At 47.0% G+C, this 20104-nt stretch overlaps 1 protein-coding gene across 1 annotated transcript in view; it reads right to left on the bottom strand.

Annotated features, from left to right (window-relative positions):
• Positions 1–243: 243 nt before the first annotated feature.
• Positions 244–20104, bottom strand: part of LOC122390618 — a 32801-nt gene continuing 12940 nt past the window's right edge. Inside the window, exons 2-3 of the mRNA XM_043383764.1 lie at positions 4658–4850; positions 244–1619 (exon numbers count right to left, since the gene is read on the bottom strand). Coding sequence (XP_043239699.1) covers positions 1516–1619; positions 4658–4850 — 297 coding nt within the window. The 3' untranslated portion in view covers positions 244–1515. The remainder of the gene's footprint in view (positions 1620–4657; positions 4851–20104) is intronic.

Below are 20104 nucleotides of genomic sequence, written 5' to 3'. Positions count from 1 at the left end.
ATCCGTCCAGTAGTTTCGGAGATACGGGGGGGGGGCAAAAAAGTGCCCCCCCCACCGCGCGGAAGGTGGCTGGTAGGCCCACCGCCTGCCGGGTTAACGGCGTCTTTGATGGGTGACATTTTTAAGCTGACATTTTCATAGTATTATTAGCGTGTCAACTTTTGCCACGCACACAGCACATCCTAAGCTGACGAGAACCCGGTGTTTCGTGGTGGCGTGGGTAAGAAGGGGAAGGAACACGAATTGAACCACGGCTTATTTATTTACCGACACTGACAACTCTCTCAAACAGTCCCGCCGATAATACATTGACACCAGTAGCTGCCGAGATATACGATAGCACACAAACGGTACTTAAATAATTAACTAATATAAATAATCGTATTTACACCTATTTACATTGCGCGCGTATTTCATATACCTAATGGTGTGACGAAATCCCGTGTTAAAAACAGAGAGGAAAGGATGCACACAACCGCTACGCTTAAATACAATATTTCAAATACCTTTTTACAATTCATAAACCAACGTCACAATATGTCAATACACGTCAACGCACCATCGTTCGTAACTCTACTAATTTTCATCAAACCACAGGATGCAATACCGACAAAGAAAATAACTTGCTTTGCCAGTCCGACCACTTTTCTCTCACCATGTAGACTTTGTGCATATTACGTCCTAAATGTCGCAAATCTCCAAGTATTTTTAGTGATTTCTTCAAATGTGTTCTAGTTCAGTGATCAGCCCAGTGATTTTTTTACGGAATATGTCACTATTTCGGCGAGTCATCACCAAACACACATGTCTGCAATCATGTCAGCAGTGTCTGAGACCTGTCCTCAAACTATACACTGAGAAGACACGTCACAGACTCTCGTCTTGGCACCACCGCTATCCCTGATATCACGTGCTTCGACCGACTCTGTAGCATCGCCACCCAAGTGACCATCACGTGGCCCGCCATAGGTCAAAGCACGGTGATCACATGGCACTGACAAACAGCCGTGTGGTAAGTCACGTGACAGATACCCACTGCAACAGCAACACACGTTGGAGCTCAACAAGTAAGGTGGTGGTGAAGATTCACCACAAGATCACGTGATCAATTCGAGGTCGCATGATTTTCCACCAAGCGCACTGCAGCTGCTCACCAAACAGCTCGAGGTCACGTGACCCGTACCGTCAAGGGAGCTTCAGTCATGTGACATGCGCTCCGTTAGAGCTCCACAGCTCGGGGTCATGCGACCTGTGCCGCCACCGGCGCGTGTGTCACATGACGTGTGCCGGGTTACAGCTGCTCGAACAGCTCGGAGATGTGGTAGCGGTCACGTGACGTGTGCTGGGTTACAGCTGCTCGAACAGCTCGGAGATGTGGTAGCGGTCACGTGACGTGTGCTGGGTTACAGCTGCTCGAACAGCTCGGAGATGTGGTAGCGGTCACGTGACGTGTGCTGGGTTACAGCTGCTCGAACAGCTCGGAGATGTGGTAGCGGTCACGTGACGTGTGCCGGGTTACAGCTGCTCGAACAGCTCGGAGATGTGGTAGCGCTCCGTTCTGAAGTCGGTGGAGCTGGCGGCCGCCGGCGGCGTGATGTCCGGCGAGCGCAGCCACAGACCTGGGGGCAGCAGGGGTCAGAGGTCAGGGACCGCAGCCACAGACCTGGGGCAGCAGGGGCCAGAGGTCAGAAAACGGGGGTCATAGGTCAGGGACCGCAGCCACAGGCCTGGGGGGAGCAGGGGTCAGAGGTCAGAAAACGGGGTCAGAGGTCAAAACAGGGGGTCAGAAGTCAGAAAACAGGGGTCAAGGGGTCAGAAAACAGGAGCCAGAGGTCAGGGACGGAGGCCACAGGCCTTGGGCAAACAGGGGTCAGAGGTCAGAAAACATGGGTCAGAGTGCAAAAATCAGGGGTCAGAGGTCAGCAACCGCAGTCACAAGCTTGGGGGCAGCGGGTCAGAGGTCAGAATTCAGGAGCAGAGGTCATAAGTCAGAAAACAGGGATGAGAGGTCAGGGACCGCAGCCACAGGTCAGTAGACAGGTGCCAGACGTCAGGGATTGGTGACCTGGGGCAGGCAGGGGTCAGAGAGGTCAAAGGTAAAAAATATGTAAAATTTCAGCAAGCAGGGGTCACATGCCAGAAAATATTTGCTATAGTTCCGAAAACAGGGATTTAGGGTTACGGTACGGACCCTTGCCACAACTCCTAGACAAATAGTATACAAAGATCATGGGTCAGATTCAGAAGTCAGAGGCGTTAGGTCAGAGGAGACTGGAGATCACCGTTCATACCTAAGTAACAATCCACATGTTAGTACCGAAGCGTAAAATGTCATATGTCAAGCTGTCAAATGTCAAAACAGAAGATTGAGATGATTGATGGCCAGGAGACGGCTGTTCCGCGCTTCTGAGGACGGAGGTCACCAGACAGAACTGATGAGGTCACGGAGGTCATCAGACAGAACTGATGAGGTCACGGAGGTTACCAGACAGAACTGATGAGTCTGAGGAGGAGGATTATCTAAATGCAGAAGACATAGGCCAGTTGATGAGAACACAAAGTCCAGAGGAGGGATAGTATTGTTAGTGGTAGACATAAGACAGAGATCGTAGTTCAGAGGATGAAGGCTGGGATCAAATGAAAAGATCAAAGGCCTGCGCTCAGTCAGGTGATCGATTCGGTGCATCTAAGTTTACAGCTACCACGCATTCATACGTACCAGCATAAATACGAACGACACATAACTATGTAGGTACGTGAAAAGAATATCGTTGCATCCTATCCAGTTTCTTTTTTCTTTTGTAGATGGCTGACATCCTGCGTATGGTCACATATATTCCATTTCAAAAGATATCACTATTTTTGTTGATGCATCGCTATCCCCGGCTACAGACCAAACAGATGTCATTTCACAACTGTAAGCCGCTACGTTTCAACTTTCTCTCCGGTGTGCCTTAGAAGTGTACGTTTTGTCCATAGACTTCTTGGGCAGAGCCAGGGCAATAGGTCTCCAGCGGTGATGCACGCTGTAGACCTCTCGACTGCACAGTGCACAGGCTGGATATGATAACCAAAGGCCGGACCGAACAGAGCTAATGCCGCGCTCAGCATGGACATGTCGTTACTGAGCGGAGCCGATTGCAGACAGCACAGTTTTACTGAGGCTGAGCTGAGCTGTTACTGAGCGGAGGTGACTGCACAGTTTGATCATATTCACTGTCACTATTACCTACCGTGTAAAGGCCTGGCTACACTTTGCGTTTTCTGCGTGCTTTTTTGCGGGTTTGCGTGTTTTGCGTGGTATCGTCCTAGAAAAAAGACGATATAATGCTTTTTTTGATGTTTTTTTATATTAAATGTAGTTAATATCAGAGTTATATTAACTTTTGTATATGACTATTGCAAACTAATGTGAAAATTATATTATTCATAACTTTTTTTCTAGAGCGGCATTACGCAAAAAACGCAAACCCGCAAAAAACGCACGCAGAAAACGCATAGTGTAGTCAGGCCTTTACTCTATGACAACTGCCGACTGAAATATGAAAATTACGTCGCGGGCCCAAGTCGAGCTCAGTTAAAAACTGGCAGTCTAGAAAAAGCTTTCAATAAATGCCGGGTCCAATGTTCTCCATGTCAACAGCACAATATGTCGGCTTAGTGTCCTTTTAGCGGATCCTACAAAGAAGCGAAATGCAGCTATATGGGTTATTGGCTCCATACCTAATCCTGCGAGATATTTCGTTACCGATGTGGCCGTTATAGATCCGCATTTCGGGCTCTATTGGCGCATAGAAAATGTATCACAGTATTTGAATTGTAAGAAGTCTACCTTCTGGGAATAGTTTTTTCGTTATCACCACATATTACCAAAGAGGAGGCAATAACAAATGCGTTACAGGACAAAGCTATACGCAGCCAGCTGAAACACGAGACTGAGACATAGCCAGCTCGAATGCTGACGATGCAATGCCCAGGTTTCCCTTCCCTTCCCTGTCGAATGGCCGTTAGCGCCGCTGGCTACGATGAGACTAATTCCTACGGATCGGAGTGCCGCGGAGCAGGGACTGGACTGCAGTAGGACGTCTTAGTGGACTCGTAGCAGCACAGGGAAGCAGTGGCGGATCCGGGGGGGGGGGGACAAAATGGGCATTTGCCCCTCCCAAACGGCATAATTTTAACATTACGCCTATGGACGAGGCATGGTAAGAATCGATAAATTGTTATGGTTTGCCCCCCCCCAAAAAAACTCTGAGCTGGATCCGCCACTGTAGGGAAGGGAAGGAGCGCCAGAGGGTAGGAGTTCAGGAGTGTCTTGTGTCCTGAAAGACTATCTGGGAATGAAGAGAGATATCCATGGAAGTGTATGATATTTCGCAGGAAAGAAATATTACAAAGTACTGATGAGATAATAGCTGGCGGGGAGAGACTTTGTCACAGCCGAGGACTGCGTATCACGGTGTTACTGGATTGGATGTCGATTTATCTGACTCAGTCACTCTGAAGTCTTGCTCATTATCTACCCATTGGCCATTACCTTCCTCATTCTCTCAGCTGTCTCATTATCTCCCCACTATCCATGAATACCTCCCTCATTCTCCATCACTCTACCCCTCATCCCCCTCTCGTCATCTCCCCCATCTCCGCCGCCCCTCACCTGGTGCCGTGGTTCCTTCCGTCTGGATGTTGGGAACAGCAGCGGCCTGCGCTGCCGGCAGCGCCACCGGCATCACCACCACCAGCAACACCAGCATCAGTAGCAGCAGCGGCAGCATCAGCGGCAGCGACCGCGGCAGAAGCGGCGACAGCGGCGACAGCGACAGGCTTCGACACCGCCATCGCGACTGTCCCTGTCCAGAAACACAGAGAAACACCGGGACTGTGAGGGGTTTCACATACAGGTGCTCTGATCATTACAGAAGCTCTAGATGTTCTACAGAAGCTCTAAGAAGGCCCTAGGATCCTTAAATTTTACCATTTTATTATACCGGTGTTACTGAGTGCTGTACAATGTACATTTTCATTGTTGCTGTGTAAGTACCTTTAGAGATTGATAACTAATTGCCGATGGATATGAATGGGTTCTGAGTGCCGAGTGCCGACACATGAAGAATATCCGGATGTGTGAGCATAGTTGCTGCATCATATAGACAATCAGTTATGGTGAAATGTAATGGTGAAGTGACGCCATTCGAGGAATATTTTGATATATAATGTCTTAGTTTCGATGACAACTTCGATGACAAGCCTCGGCGTCGGGCGTAAATTAGTCTAAATCTCGCAATAGCTTCAAATCAGCTTGCCTTATCGTTTCTGCTTTCACGGGTGGAGAATGTTTGAAAAAGTTACCCCGGCCGGCGACCGAAAGTCAGAAAGACGATGATGCTCAAATATTTGTCAACGGTTATCAACAAACCCCTATTCTGTGGCATATATGCCATTCTATAGAATAATGGATGTCTGCCGTTTGTACGTTTTTAGGGAAAACTGCTGCACGCAGGTGCGGAAGATTTCGTAATTGTAACAACAATTTTGCAACACGCCTTAAAATTTCGGACGCATGTCACCTAGTGCTAGGTCAGGTCATCAGGTCAAATTTGCTGGATGATCGTGCTAAAAATGCCATCATGCCCTTTTCAAAGCTTATTCCGTGGAAGTTGCAACCTTCCCACACAAAACAAAATGTCAAATTTGACCGTTTTGACCCTCTCATTGATTTGAGCTCGCACCTGAAATATTATTCGCGACCGAGCCTTAAACGAGTAATCGAATGTTTTGTTTGCAGTGTTTAAGCTCCGTTATGCTCATGAACTGTGAGGAAAGTTGTCGGAGAACGCTAAAATCAGAGAAATTTGGCTTTTGATGATCTATGGTGAGTTTATTATTGAGCTTGCCTAAAACATGACCAGATTTCTCTGGTCACGTTTGTCGCTCTTTCAAACGTCGTTCCGCTTCTCGCCTCGTAGCCCAGTAGCCGAGTTATAAGAAGGAGTTTCACGCTCCTTATAGAAGGAGCGTGAAAAGCCCACCTCTCGACTCAACGTGTTACGATAAGGCCACCACCCTGGCGCGGGTTAGGTTGGGGGAGCCTTGAGCCCCAGCAGCTCGTCCTTCTATCTCACTGATATTACCCTCGTCCTGTCTTGTGATGTTATTACAGTGCCATCTTACGATAACGGCCCTTAAATATGATTTACTTCTGTTTGATGAAACATGTCGGGCTCCGCGACTTAGAAACATAGAAGCTCCAAAATGAAAATAAAGCAAATTTTCCAGAACTGTTCAAAGTTGATAAGAATAATGAGAGACGCTTTTATAGATGGCAGTTTTTTCATATGGAGATAGCTTTTAGGATTTACAAAAGTGGAAAAAGTTACCCCGGCCGCGCCGGGGTCGGCTGAAAGTTACCCCGGCCACGGCCGGGGTGGCCAGGGCACGTTCTCCACCCATGTCTGCTTTATATGGACAGAACATTTGAGAGGTGCTTCATTCAAGTCATTATATTGCATAATTACAGCAGATCAAAATTACTTTTGGTTAATTGGCAACTTGTAGGTACATTCCGTCAGTTATCTACGATTCCTAGACAAGGCTATTATTTTGGCAGTTATTGATGTCAACGCAGCTGCGCTGGTTTTCAAGGCAACTGTAGGATACTGACAGCAGGCATTGCTGGGAATTCCCCTCACCCCGTCGTATACACCTTTCTGAAAATATCAAACAACTGACTTCTCACTGTAACATGTGTTCAGTGTTGCCATAAGGAGGGACGCCTGAGCGCTGTGTGACGAGCTTGGAATCTATTTTGATGATAGCTGCGTCGTCTGATATATAAAAAGCCATTCATAAAAGCATTAAATTGAGTCATCTCTTTAGCCATGCAGGCCTGCACTAATGCATGAATCGTCCCATAGAGATCAGTATCCCCAATATCTGTGCAGCCGTCATTACCGAGTCCCGGTCTCTGAGTGCTGGATAGAAACATGTGAAACAATAATGTTCTGTTCAGTCTCTCAGACATTGAGATGGTAACAATGTGTCGCTAGGGGTAACTGCAACCGGTCGACATTCCTCGCGCAACGTCCGTTGGCGACCATCGGTATCCCCTGATATTCCTGATTTTCCGAGCTGTTGTCGCGATCTTTCCCTATCCCTCGTTCCGATTTCCCATACTATTGATATAAATTTCCCGAGTTTACTGATATCTGCGATATTCCGTCTATCCCATCGCCCTCTACTATCCACCCTATCCCCCACTATCCGCCCTATCCCATCCCCGCTGATCGTTATCCCCAATATCCCCTGAATCCCCTGTCTCCCCGATCTATAGCTGCCCCCCCATACCGGGCAGGAATGCGGTCCGCCCCCCTGCACCGGCCCGGGGGGGTGACATTGAGGCCGTGTTCCACTCCTTCGCCCGTCCTCGATACAGTGGTGATAGCCACTCCCAGATCGGTGATAGCCACTCCTCGATCAGTGACGGACATCAGATTCAGCGCCACTGTGTGCTGACTAGCAGCGATATACACTGGCCAGCCACCGGCATCAGCAGTGACTGTATGGTGGACTGGACTGTACCTATAGTGGACTGGACATCAGCAGCGACTGTATGGTGGTCTGGACATCAGCAGCGACTGTATAGTAGACTGGACATCAGCAGCGACTGTATAGTGGTCTGGACATCAGCGGCGACTGTATGGTGGACTGGACATCAGCAGTGACTGTATAGTACCTGGCCATTAGCCGACTACACCGACCAACTGCTGTCGTCGCGACTATACAATATGCTCGCCGGCAACCGACATTTTTTTTTTTGCGGCAGGGGAGGGATTGGTGGCAACTAGCCGGCGTAGACATCCGCAACAGTCTGGGCTACAGCTGATCGTCAAAAACTAGCTGCTGTGATGGAATCTCTGACCTCACTGATCAGTGATCACTTAGTCACTGATGGAGCCATTGCCATTACTGATCAGTGATCACTTAGTCACTGATGGAGCCATTGCCATTACTGATCAGTGATCACTTAGTCACTGATGGAGTCACTGTGCCACTATACCATTGACACAAAAGTATGACGCTCAAATTTGGTACACGGTGGGGGATCAGCGAGTAGGGTGCCGTGCAAAATTCAGTCGGGAGTTCGGGACCCAGTTTGCACGTGCACACGTGCAGGGTGCCTCTTCCACATCTCAAGAGCGGCTGGGCCGATTGCGCTCGAATTTTACACACCGCTAGGCAGTGGTTGGTAGGGCCTCCTCCAGCAATTAACGTACACAGCAAGGCAGTGCCTACTGAGAGGTCACTGGCAGAAATAAATATCATCGCCGATTATATCTTAGCAAGGTTATGCCGTACCGTGTAGATCATGTATGTAAATCAACACGTGATTCTGCCCGTTGCCCATTGCCAAAGCTACAGCCTGGATCCGCCTATGCGACCTTTGCATTGGCAACCTGGATCCGCCTCTGTGACTGTTGCATAAGTTGAGCGAGTATGACGTCCTCCCGAGTATTTTTATTGGTTTGCGGGCCGGTCCAACGACACGCGACCCACACCCCCTGGCCCACCACAGACGGCACCCACTAGCCAGGTGCTGAGCGGCTGCACAGGAAGGGCTTTGGGTCGGAGCTGCTACAAACCAGGTGCTCAACGGCACGCAACTTATGGCACTTTGCAACAGGTGTGGGCCGCTTCAGGGAAAAGTGCCACTCTTTCAGAGATCGGCACAGTGCGAACATGCAACACGGTTTCAGAGTAAAGCTTGTGCTTCGTTTTGTTGGGAGGTTTACATTATATTATTTCTTGAGGATTATCTGAGACTGCAGCATGACATAGTGCTGTAGACGGTCAGGTCTTTTGTTAACATGTCAATGGCCCGCAATAGAATAGTTCTTATATAGTAAATCTCGCACCCCTATTGTTTTCGACCCTTGATACAAGTGTGATAATTTATCCGACAATTAGTACCTAATAATACGAAGATGTTGATTACTAAACAAACGGAATTACTATTGGAGACACGAGCCTCGTCTAACATGTTGACCTACAATTCAAAGAATCTAGGACCGCCATCAATTTGTCCGACACTTAGTCCAAGTCAGTATAACTCCATAAAATGTAATCGAATCTCAGCACACAAGAAAACTGTAACTCTACACCGGCACAGAGGAAGACCGTAACTACTTGTATGAGTGGGCGTACGACAAGAATTTCAATATACGTCCGCGGCGTGCAGCGAGGGCATGTTTGGCATAGTTCTAGAAATCCCAGCCAATCACCGGCGCCTCCCAGACGATCTGACCGGAAGTCACCCCCCCTCTCCCTCACACCCTCCCCTCCGACAATGAATGAGGTGGGGCGATAATTACCACCTCAGCCCACCCTTCAGCAATGAATGAGTCACAAGTAATCGCCCCTGGCGGCCCCACCTTTCAATAGCGGAGGCGGCCAACCACTAATCCCACGTGCCCCGCCCCACAATGAACATTCCTCGGACGGCGGCCTGCAGACACCTCTCTGCGCGGCGGTAAATTACCGAGCTGGTAATTACCGTCCGTGGTGACTGGTAATTACCACCCTGTACGTCCGACCGTGGTGGATGGAGGCATTCCTGAGACATACCGGGGACGCAGCGGGCACGTGCGGCACATACCGGATCACGTATAGACGCTCCCCCCTCCCCATTGTATACCAGCAGCTATAGACTCCCCTCCCCTCCCCCTCATCGAATACCTGATCACTTGCAGAGTACCCCCCCCCTCCCCATCCTATACCAGCAGCTATAGACTACCCTCCCCTCCCCCTCATCGAATACCTGGTCACCTACAGAGTACCCTCCAGAGTCACCTGCAGAGTACCCTCCCCTCCGCACGTGGTGCGGACGCTCCCCTCCTCTCCCCTCATATACCAGCAGCTATAGACACCCCCCCTCTCCCTCCTGAACCCCGGTGTGCAGCCAGTGAAAACGAAACCGTGTCACGGCCAGCCGAGAGAAGGTATGTGGAGAGAGGAGAGAGAGAGAGAGGAGAGAGGAGAGGAGGTGCTGACCACATTCCTCACATACCCGGACCGGCGACTGGTGGTCAGTGGTCAGTGATCAGTAGTCAATAGTGATGTCAGTTACAGAAAATCGTGATACCGATACCAAACCAAATACCAACAACAACCATAGGAAAATACCAAAACTAAACCAACTTCAGAAACTGAGGGAAATACCAACTTTTTACCGAATTCACAGCCTCTTTTACATTATCGACGATTCAAAATAACAACAAAATACCAAATGCATTAGCCTTGAAATACCAAATACCAAGTTGGTATCGGTTTGGTATCGGTATACCAAAAAGTTGATATCCGATTGACATCTCTAGTAGTCAATTACCCGGGTTACATGAGCAAGTAAATGCGCATCGGGAACGGATTTTCCTATTCGCTCACCATTGTAGTTCGTTTGTAATGCGCATTTGCTCTGCTCATGTAATCCCCCCGGTCAGTGGTCATTGATTGATCACTGATCAGTGGTCGTTGATCACTGATCAGTGCGGAGTGAGCAGTGGCCACTGGCAGCTCTGACCACTGTCGGCTGCTTTATTTTCCAGCTGCAATGAAATCGACAGGTAGAAAACCAACTAACTACTTGGGCAGGGGTGTCGATTTGTGAAAATGGTTGGGGGTGCCCAGAGCTTTAACCCTCGCCCGTATGCATTGGGGGGGGGGGGGGGTCGAGCGGACCCCCGCGAATAACTCGCGTAAAAAGCGGCCGAGCACGACGAAACTTTCAGTAGTGCCCTCGCGTTGATCAATTTTACACCTACCCTTGAAATTTCATGACCCTGACCCAAATGACCTTTGACCTGTGACCTACTTTTCGAGACCATGCTTGGCCGGAATCGTGATTTGGCGTATGTCGGCTCGCATTAGCTGCGCGTTTGCAGTCTTTTCGTGGTTTCAAGCGTTCAAACATGTGATATGATGTTGCTCCCATGCATTAGGGTGGGTGTCAAGGTCACCTGAAGGACAGGTCAGGTCAGTGACCTTTGATGACCATTGACCTTTGATAACCTCGGTTCACTTTTTTTCGAGTTTTACATGTATCTAGGCTAGTTTTTTTTTTAGCTAAATTTGAATTTAGCAACCATTTGAACATTTACAAAGTAGTTTTGGTGCCTTCGTAACATGTTACGAAGCTGTCAGAGGCGGTTGACACCTAAATACGAATACCCGGCAGGACCCCTACTACTGGTTGACCTGACCCGTCCTGACCCCACCTGGCCTAAATGCATGACGACATCTTTGTGATCAAAACTAACATAATATTCGTGATCAGCACCCCGAAAATCCCATAGCAGCCACACTATGACGTTCTAACAGGTCCCAATTTTCCCTTTTTTGGGTCATTGACCTGACCTGGAAGGTCAACCAATGACCTAGGACCTTCCTTCAAATTGGGTATCATCGGCTTCCTCTCGTCACGGGAAACACGCTCGTTTTTTCCCGCGCTGTAGCTCGATCAGGGGCGAAACGGCAAAGGGGGGTCAACGGACCCCCCTCTCCGTTCGCGGCTGGAAAAACACCAATACGGGCGAGGGTTAAGGCAGACCTCATATGCTATTCTTTTAGATAAAACTGCATTGTGTTAGTACCAGGGCTTCGGATAACATGTTAACTGGGTGGGCAATCACCCACCCAGTAGCAGTTTTTGCCCACCCAGTGGAGTGTGTTTGCCCACCTAGTAAAGACGGGGACGGAGCAGTTTTACCCGCGCTGGGCCGGTGCTCGGCGCCTTCCGCGCCGGGTCGGGGGTGTGTCTCTGAACACCCCCGTCTAACTCGGCCCCTGGGCCGCGTAGCGACATGCGGTAGGCGGCATTGGAAAGACAGTTAAAATGACGAGAATACTTGGTCTTTATATGGTCAGGTCAAAGCTCAGGTGGCCAGAGGTCATAAAAGGTCAAGTTTGGAGAAACATTTTCGAAAACCTGGCGCATCATTTGGGAACTAATAGCGCCGCGCAAAAGCGCATTCGATAGCTCTTTCAACGCTCTTTCGCCAAAGTAGTCCTCAGATTTGACCTCAGGTCAACGGCTTAGCATAAACTCTCCAGAGGGCAAAAACTCCAATAATAGCCACTTATGAAAAAGTTTTTTTTTCTGCCATAGCTTTTTACTCGAGAAAGTCATGACATTTATTTTGCCAGCCATCATGTTCTCCTTACCAAGACGCGTCGAATACCTAAACTATATGTAGTTTGACCTTGAAATTTCATTTTGAACTTTGACCCCGGGTCAAGGTCAGGAGCTGACCGGAAAAGGTTATGTTGCATGTCAGTTGATCCGTTCAGTCGATCATCGCTCTAACATGCGCCTACCAGAAGTTATTAACGAAAAACTGTTAGGCTCCCTTTTGTGACCTGAGATGACCTCAGGAATATAAGGAAGGGTCACGTCATTTTCACGTCGGGTGTCATTTTCCAGTTCAGTGTGTCATGTTGAATTGTTAATAGGTGTTTGGAAGTGTTCAGAATGGTGTCCGTCCAGAAAAAAACGCATTTTAATTTCCTTCCATTATTTTCTTCCATTGACACTGATGATAGAAGTCGGACTTTCGCCCCCTGAGGTCATTTTCAGTGAAACTAACATCTCAACTCAAGACGGGAACGAAAGTCCGATAACTAACATCCGTGATACTAATGCCTCGTCTAAAGCATTCCAAAAAAATTATCCCATGGACTTATATATAGGTAATAGGGAGGTGGCAAAATTGACCTGACCCTAGGTCACCGGTACCGAAGTTTCGAGATATACATTTTGTACAAATTGCTGGCCTTATCAATCGGTGAAATTTTCAAAGCAATCAGCCACTCGGTGTGGGTATGACAGACATCCGTACTTCAATCGTTATTCGTGAAAAACTGTCTAACTTAAGCGCCGCTATTTTGACTTGTTGACCCCTGTGGCGTCATTTTTCCCTGACCTGAAAATGAACTGAGTAAAAATTGTAGACTTTGTCCGTCTGTATCCCATGCCATTTACCGCTTGTTTCTTTCTTGCTTCGTTCTCGAGATATCACGGGGAGCAGGTATCCGCCCCCCCCCCCGTCGGCCGTCGGTGCGAAGTTGGCGCGGAATGCGGATCCCCGTTGGTGCGTGGGTTAAACCATGGTATTTCAGACCATAAGACTATCTCGCCACTCAAAGCAAAACTTCAGGACGTCCGGAACCGAAAACCCATTGACGCAGCACGAATGCGTCGATGGCTACCAAATGCTGCTGTCTGGTATAAATAAAGCGAAAAATTGTGTCCATTTTTACAACGCATTCTGATGTACGGTAATTAGAGCAGGGGCGCGGGAACTACTTTCAGACTGGGGGGGGGGGGGGGGACACCATAATTGAAATCAACCTAAGGTATCCCAAACCTAGTTTTCTCGCCGGTTTTAGACCACTTATTTTTCATCCCTTGGCGTTTTCATAAAAAGGAAACATTTGCAAAAAAGTGCAATATTCCGTCTTAACCCTCGCCCGCACATGGGGGAGGGGTGGTTGCCACCCACCCCCCAGGTAGTCTTTCTGCTCTGCACTCAACATTTTTAGAGCTAGAAGGCTGATTTTTCGTATAGCTGCTCCTCTATCCTTTCTTGATGTCCGCTGAAAATTTCAAGTTTCTGTGATTTTTGGTTTCGGAGATATGACCTTGTTTTTGAGGTCATGTCATGACCCAAATGGCCAATTCTCAACATCTTGCGTTTGCCATGGGCCTTGTGAGCTTTTGACACCCTGATTTCGGCCTTTTTTGCCAGTCTTACCTCCCACCTATCATGGAACATGTTGTTCGACGATGTACAGGGGTCAAAGTCAGGGTCAAGGTCAACCTAGGTCATCTAAGATAATTGCGTTTTAGGCAAGCCGAATTTACTTTTTGTGAAGTTTTTTGATTGCATTTTTGGTAAAAGCTTCTCAGATCATGATTTCATGTAATATGGACCCAAAAACAATCGGTGCACACATCAGTATACACACAGACACACACAGACATACAAACACATATAATTGACCTTGACCTAACTTGACCTGAAATGACCTCAGCAGCAAAATTCTGGTCGGGTAGTGTGACAAAGAGGTTCTAGCTGGCTTGGCACCAGAAAACAGCATCGTCATCGGTAGGGGAGAGTGGGGAAAGATGCCCAGGGTTTTACTATGTCATATATTATTCGAAAATGACGATCGGAAAGCAAAAACTAGGAGTTTCAACGGAAGTCGACATCATTTTTCTCCAAAAAGATCACACTTTCGTGCCTGAAATATGATAACTTTTTTTGCTATTAAGCATTTTCCTGAAGGTAACCGGACAAAAAGTCAAAAGGAATAAAGTCAAAAGACAAATAGTCAAAAGACAAAAAGTCAAATGCAAAAAGTCAAACGGGATAAAAGTCAAAAAGATAAAAGTCAAAACGGATAAAAGTCAAAAGACAAAAAGTCAAAAGCAAAAAGTCAAAATGTGCAAAAGTCAAAAACGCAAAAAGTCAAATGACAAAAAAGTCAAAAATGCAAAAAGTCAAAAATGAAAAAGTCAAAAGGATAAAAGTCAAAACGGAAAAAAGTCAAAAGACAAAAAGTCAAAAGCAAAAAGTCAAAACGTGTAAAAGTCAAAAGACAAAAAGTCAAAAATGCAAAAAGTCAAAAGGATAAAAGTCAAAACGGAAAAAAGTCAAAAGACAAAAAGTCAAAACGAGTAAAAGTCAAAAGACAAAAAAGTCAAAACGGAATAAAGTCAAAAGACAAAAAGTCAAAAGCAAAAAGTCAAAACGGGTAAAAGTCAAAAGACAAAAAGTCAAAAAATGAAAAAAGTATAAAATAGAAAAGTCGAAGTCAAAGTCTGAAATAAAAAGTCAAAAGGATAAAAGTCGAAGCATCGATCTTTCATCTTTTGAAAAATATTATACAGCGCAACGTACCCTACCCACTGAAGTTGTAAGGAACATGTGAGTACGCGAGGGAGTCTGACAGGTACCGGGGTCCGCAGCAGCGGGGCAGGGACGCTGGCCGCGGTGGTGGGGCCCACGCTCACATAATACGCGTTGAGCGCTTCCGGCGTGCACGCTGGCGCAGCAGCAGTGGCACTCTTCCCCGCCCCGATCACCGGCCGCAGCACTGTCCACATCCTCGCCGGTCCTGCCTCACGCAGCTGGTCAGCATAGTATGTCGCGTGGTCACGTCTGATGGCCGCTCGACACTGCCGGTTCACCACCGTATACTCGGCGCGCGGGCCGAGCAGTGCGCGCCGCCGCGCCAGCAGCGCTCGCGTGGCGTCCGTGGTGCGCGGAGCACCGGGCGGCGGCAGCCCCTCCCCCATGGGAGAGGGTGAAAAGCAGTGCCTCCTCTAAGCAGTTTTGACTGGGGGGCCCGATCACGGGCAATGACTAAGGTAACCCCAACCAAAAACGTCTAAGACTAAAAAATGACTAAGGTACCCCTCAGTGACCAGTTTGGAGGATGACTGCGGGGGCTGCAGCTCCCGCAGTTAACATGTTAGAGGAGGCATGGGTGTCGTTTTGTATAGGCATGGTAGGGCCCGAGCCCTACCAATAATTTTGGAAATTTAACATTATGCCTATGGCGTTGCGTGGAAAGAATCGCTTTGAATTGGCAAAAAATTACATTAGAGCCCTACCAATAATTTTCGGAAAGTGTCGCCCCTGAGAGGAGGCCCTGGTGAAAAGCCAAAACCTCAAAATAAAAAATACCATGTGATTAACGCTTAACCCGCGCCCCGTAGGGCTACCGGCGGACCCTACCACCCGTAGGGGGGGGGGGGCCGTTTCGGCCCCCCCCCTAAGATCTCGGAAGTTTACCGGCCGATTTTCAAAATTCAAACGGCGTTTGATAGCCCCACCCGGGAACTACCTTGTGACCAAATTTCATTGACCTAGGTCAAACCGATGACGTCACAGGTCAGGTCAAAGGTCAGATTTTCACCGTTCACAGGCATTTCAGAAATGTGTTGTGAAATCGAGTAAATTGGTAATTTATTGAAAACCATCGATGGTACATTGTTCGTCAAACACATACTTTGGTATCTGAGGTCACTGATACCATGTCAGGTCACAGCGAGGTCAGGTCACGGGGGTCACAATATGAAAGTGTCGTGTGATACATGTTTTATGGTCCATTTTACATGACAAATGCGATTATGTGGGTTAGGCAGCCTTTGGGGCCAGCCTAGGTCACGTTTTGGTGAAGGTCAGGTCAAGGTCAGGTCAAATTAGGTCAAATTTCAAAGTTGATATTTTTGCATAAAATGGGTATCGATTCGATGCAGCTCGTCACGGGGAGTCTAATGGTGGTCTTTGTTTTGCTCTACGAGGTATAGAATTGCCAAAAATTGAGTTTGAAAATTTGACGTCATCATTTTTGAACAGTTTTTTCGCTATAACTTGGCCAAAAAACAAGGTATCGATCTGAAATTTGGTATGTAGATAGAAGACGGTAGGTACTATCACATATATTCCGGTTTTTTCGAAACTCAAAAAACTTTTTGGATTTTTTGGCTAATATATCCAAAAAAATGCTTTTTTGATTTTTGGGGGTCAAAACTCAAAAATTTCAAAAATCCGAGATAGCAGTTTTGTAGCCCTGTCAATTCTACACCTTTTATGCCCTGATCGTTTTTCTGTATCTTCAAAGCTGTAGGCCTGACAGGCCTTCTCGCGAAGGTCTTTTTTCGGTCGAAAATGACAGAACATGACGTCATTCTGACGTCATTTGTGGCAAACCTATCAGAGCCTCTGGAAAAATTTTTGGTCACAATGTGTAAAATTGATGCCCGGAGGGGTTCTGAAAGTTTGGTGGCGATATCTCCAGCCGTTTACGAGATATCGACCGAAAAGGACAGGGGGGGCCGTTTCGGCCCCCCCCTACGGGGCGCGGGTTAACCCTCGCCCATGTAGGGGGGGGGGGTTGGTGCACCCCCCCCTGAGGTTTTTCTTAGCTACACGCCGAACCGTTTCAGATAGCCTGCTCAAATTTTTAGTACCCTTTGGGGCATCCTTTGCGCAACTTTTGGTAAAAAATTTTGTCAAGGTCATGTCAGGTCACGGAGTTATGACGTCATAAAGGGAACAACTTCCGGCCAGATTTACGCTAAATTGGAGATTGCTTCACAATGGTATAAATGCCGACTGACCTGACACACTGATGGATTGTTTTAGAATCATAACTGGCTGATTTGACATTGGCACAATGTCCGTTGACCTTTTCAAGGTTACTAAAGGTCAAGGTCAGGTCAGTGACCTCGGTTGACCTGTAATGACTTCTTGCACTTGTATGCCTTTTCGGGGTATTGTGATGCCCTGAATTCGAATTTGCTATCCATTTCAGGCATCGTCAGTTGTTTCTTGTAGTTCATTTTGGGTCAGGGTCAGGTCAGTGACGTCACACGCCTGACGTGACCCAATGCACAAATGACCTTGCAGACTTCCGATGCTCCCAACGCATCATTTTTAGAGTTATGAAATCGAAATACACACCAAACGATAGAGAATTGATCAAGGATCACGATAGTGAAGGTTTCAAGTCGATATCTCTTACCGTTTTGCCGCAATCGGCGCGGAAATCTGAACAAGTTAAATTTTTCCGAAAATTTGACCTTTGACCGGCCATAAGTAGGTCAAATGTTGACCTAGGACCAAAAAATATACCACCAATCGCGAGATCTCGTTGAGAGCAATCCGTTGGTCTTTTCCGCTAAGCTCTACGACGCTCCGTTTTCAAACGCCAGGGGGGGGTCGCACCAACATGGGCGAAGGTGGCAAAACACCGTTTGCGGGCGAGGGTTAACCCGCGCGGGGCTGGGGGGGGTAAATTTTACCCCCCCTCGCGAATTTTTGCGATATCTCAAAAACGGCGGCGCGCAGCGCCGCCAAACTTTCAGTACCTTTTCTTACATCAATTTGACACCTTTCCTGAAAATTTGAGCGAAATCCGTCGGAAAATTTTTGAGAAATTGACGTTTTAGTGACGTCATGTTCGCCATTTTCGCCTCAAAAACGGCAAAAGTTCAAACGCCGCTAACATCTTCATTTTTAAAGGAATCAAGACGTAACAAAAAAGGTTATACGTACTTTTACTTTGTCTATCAAATGGCTATCTCGGTTTTTTGAAAATTTTGGATTTTGGCCTAAATTTTTTCAAAAAACTGATTTTTTTGGGAAAATCATTATAAAATCCAAAATTTTGAGTCTATCGAAAAAACCGTAATATATGTCAGAGAAGTGGTCTATGTGCACCTGCATACCAAATTTTAGAAGACTCGGTTCAAAAATGTGGGAGTTATTCAAAATTTTATGACGTCACGACACACAAAATTTTTGAAAAATGACTTTTTTAGAAGTTCTAGACCTCGTACGGAAACAACAATAGCACCATTCGATTCACCGTGAAAAACTGCATCAGATAGACACCTTTTTAGGCCTTAACAACCAACTTCAAAATTTGACCTCACTTGACCTGACCTTGACCTGACCTCGACCTGAAATTCATCCAGAGGTGGTCCATATCACTTATTGAGTGTGCCTATTGAATTCTATGAGTAAAATGACCCATAAAACATGTGTCGCACATGCCCTTTTCTATATTTTGTTTTTTGGTTACCTGACCTGACCTGACCTGACCTTGACCTTGACCTCTGAATGATATTGTATGCAACTAGTATTGTCTTGGTAGCCTGAGAACACGTTTTGGGCGATCAGTCTCAGTCCATGACTCCATTCTTCGGCAACTACGGTGCAAGGCCGATACTGTAGAAACTTGCAATTTGTACCCTTGACCTGACCTTGACCTTGACCTCAAACTTTAAATTAAGTACATGTTTTTAGTAGTTCGTGATGAGAGCTTTCGATTGGGGTTTGAATTTTCCAAATCGGACCATTAGTTCGGGAGATAACAGGGGGGGTAAAATTTACACCCCCCCAGCCCCGCGCGTTCGGCTGGAGACCCCAGCCCCGCGCGGGTTAAATGACGTCAATGGACTTAAAGTAAAAAATACAAAAGACGAGATAATTTCAAAATTTTGAGTTGCAATTTTTGTCCCCTCAACTTTCAACCTACCCCATCAACTTTTCAAACGTTCCCGGGTCACCACTGCCCCATCGTGCAATTCCAGTGCTATGGCAAAGTTTTATCTGAAAGTTTAAACGTGCCCGATAGACTGGACGCGGTCCCCTCCGTCCACTCACGCTCTCTGGTCTCTGTACGGTCATCGCTGACTGGTCCAGCATCCAACGCGCTGGGTTTATAGAAATTTGGTTAAAAGAAATGAACATATTTTAATGAACGAATCCATTAAGTAATAAAATGAAAATGATTCACAAGTTATTATTACATGTGGGAGCACTGGCGCTGGAGCTTTCTCAATGTTGGAGGGGCTCGAGGCAGTTTGAACTCATTTCTTTCCATGCAACGCCATAGGGTTAATTACGAGCGAGCGAGCGCAGCGAGCGAGCGAGTTCTTTCGTGTTTAAGGCAAAAATCTGAGTATGCGCGACCCGGCCCGACACGACCCGACCCGACACGACCCCATCACGCTCTTCAAACCCTTATAACTCAAGAACCGCATGCCGCATCGACAAGCGGTCTTCTTTGCTGAATACCACTTGGATGTAAAAGTTGTATGGCATGGACACCATGTTGTCTGAGTGTCGATCTTGGCACGTGGCGCGTGCTAAACTTGGGGTACTTTGCACACACCCGAAAACTATTTTCCTCAATAACCGCACAACGGCTGGACCGATTATTTGACTTTTTCCATTTGATTTTTATCATTTTGACTTTTTTGCCGTTTTTCACTTTTTGTCTTTTTGACTTTTTGCATTTTTGACTTTTGGACGTTTTGACTTTTTGCCATTTGACTTTTGACTTTTCGCGTTTTTTGACTTTTTGCCATTTGACTTTTTGCTTTTGACTTTTTGCGTTTTTGACTTTTCGCCATTTTGACTTTTTGCAATTTGACTTTTTTGCTTTTGACTTTTTTCGTTTTTGACTTTTCGCCATTTTGACTTTTTGCCATTTGACTTTTTGCTTTTGACTTTTTGCGTTTTTGACTTTTTGCCAT

Source organism: Amphibalanus amphitrite, unplaced genomic scaffold, assembly GCF_019059575.1.
Source record: "Amphibalanus amphitrite isolate SeventyFive unplaced genomic scaffold, NRLGWU_Aamphi_draft 000403F_arrow, whole genome shotgun sequence".
Taxonomy (NCBI): Eukaryota; Metazoa; Arthropoda; class Thecostraca; order Balanomorpha; family Balanidae; genus Amphibalanus; species Amphibalanus amphitrite.
This window is presented reverse-complemented; position numbering and strand designations above follow the sequence as displayed.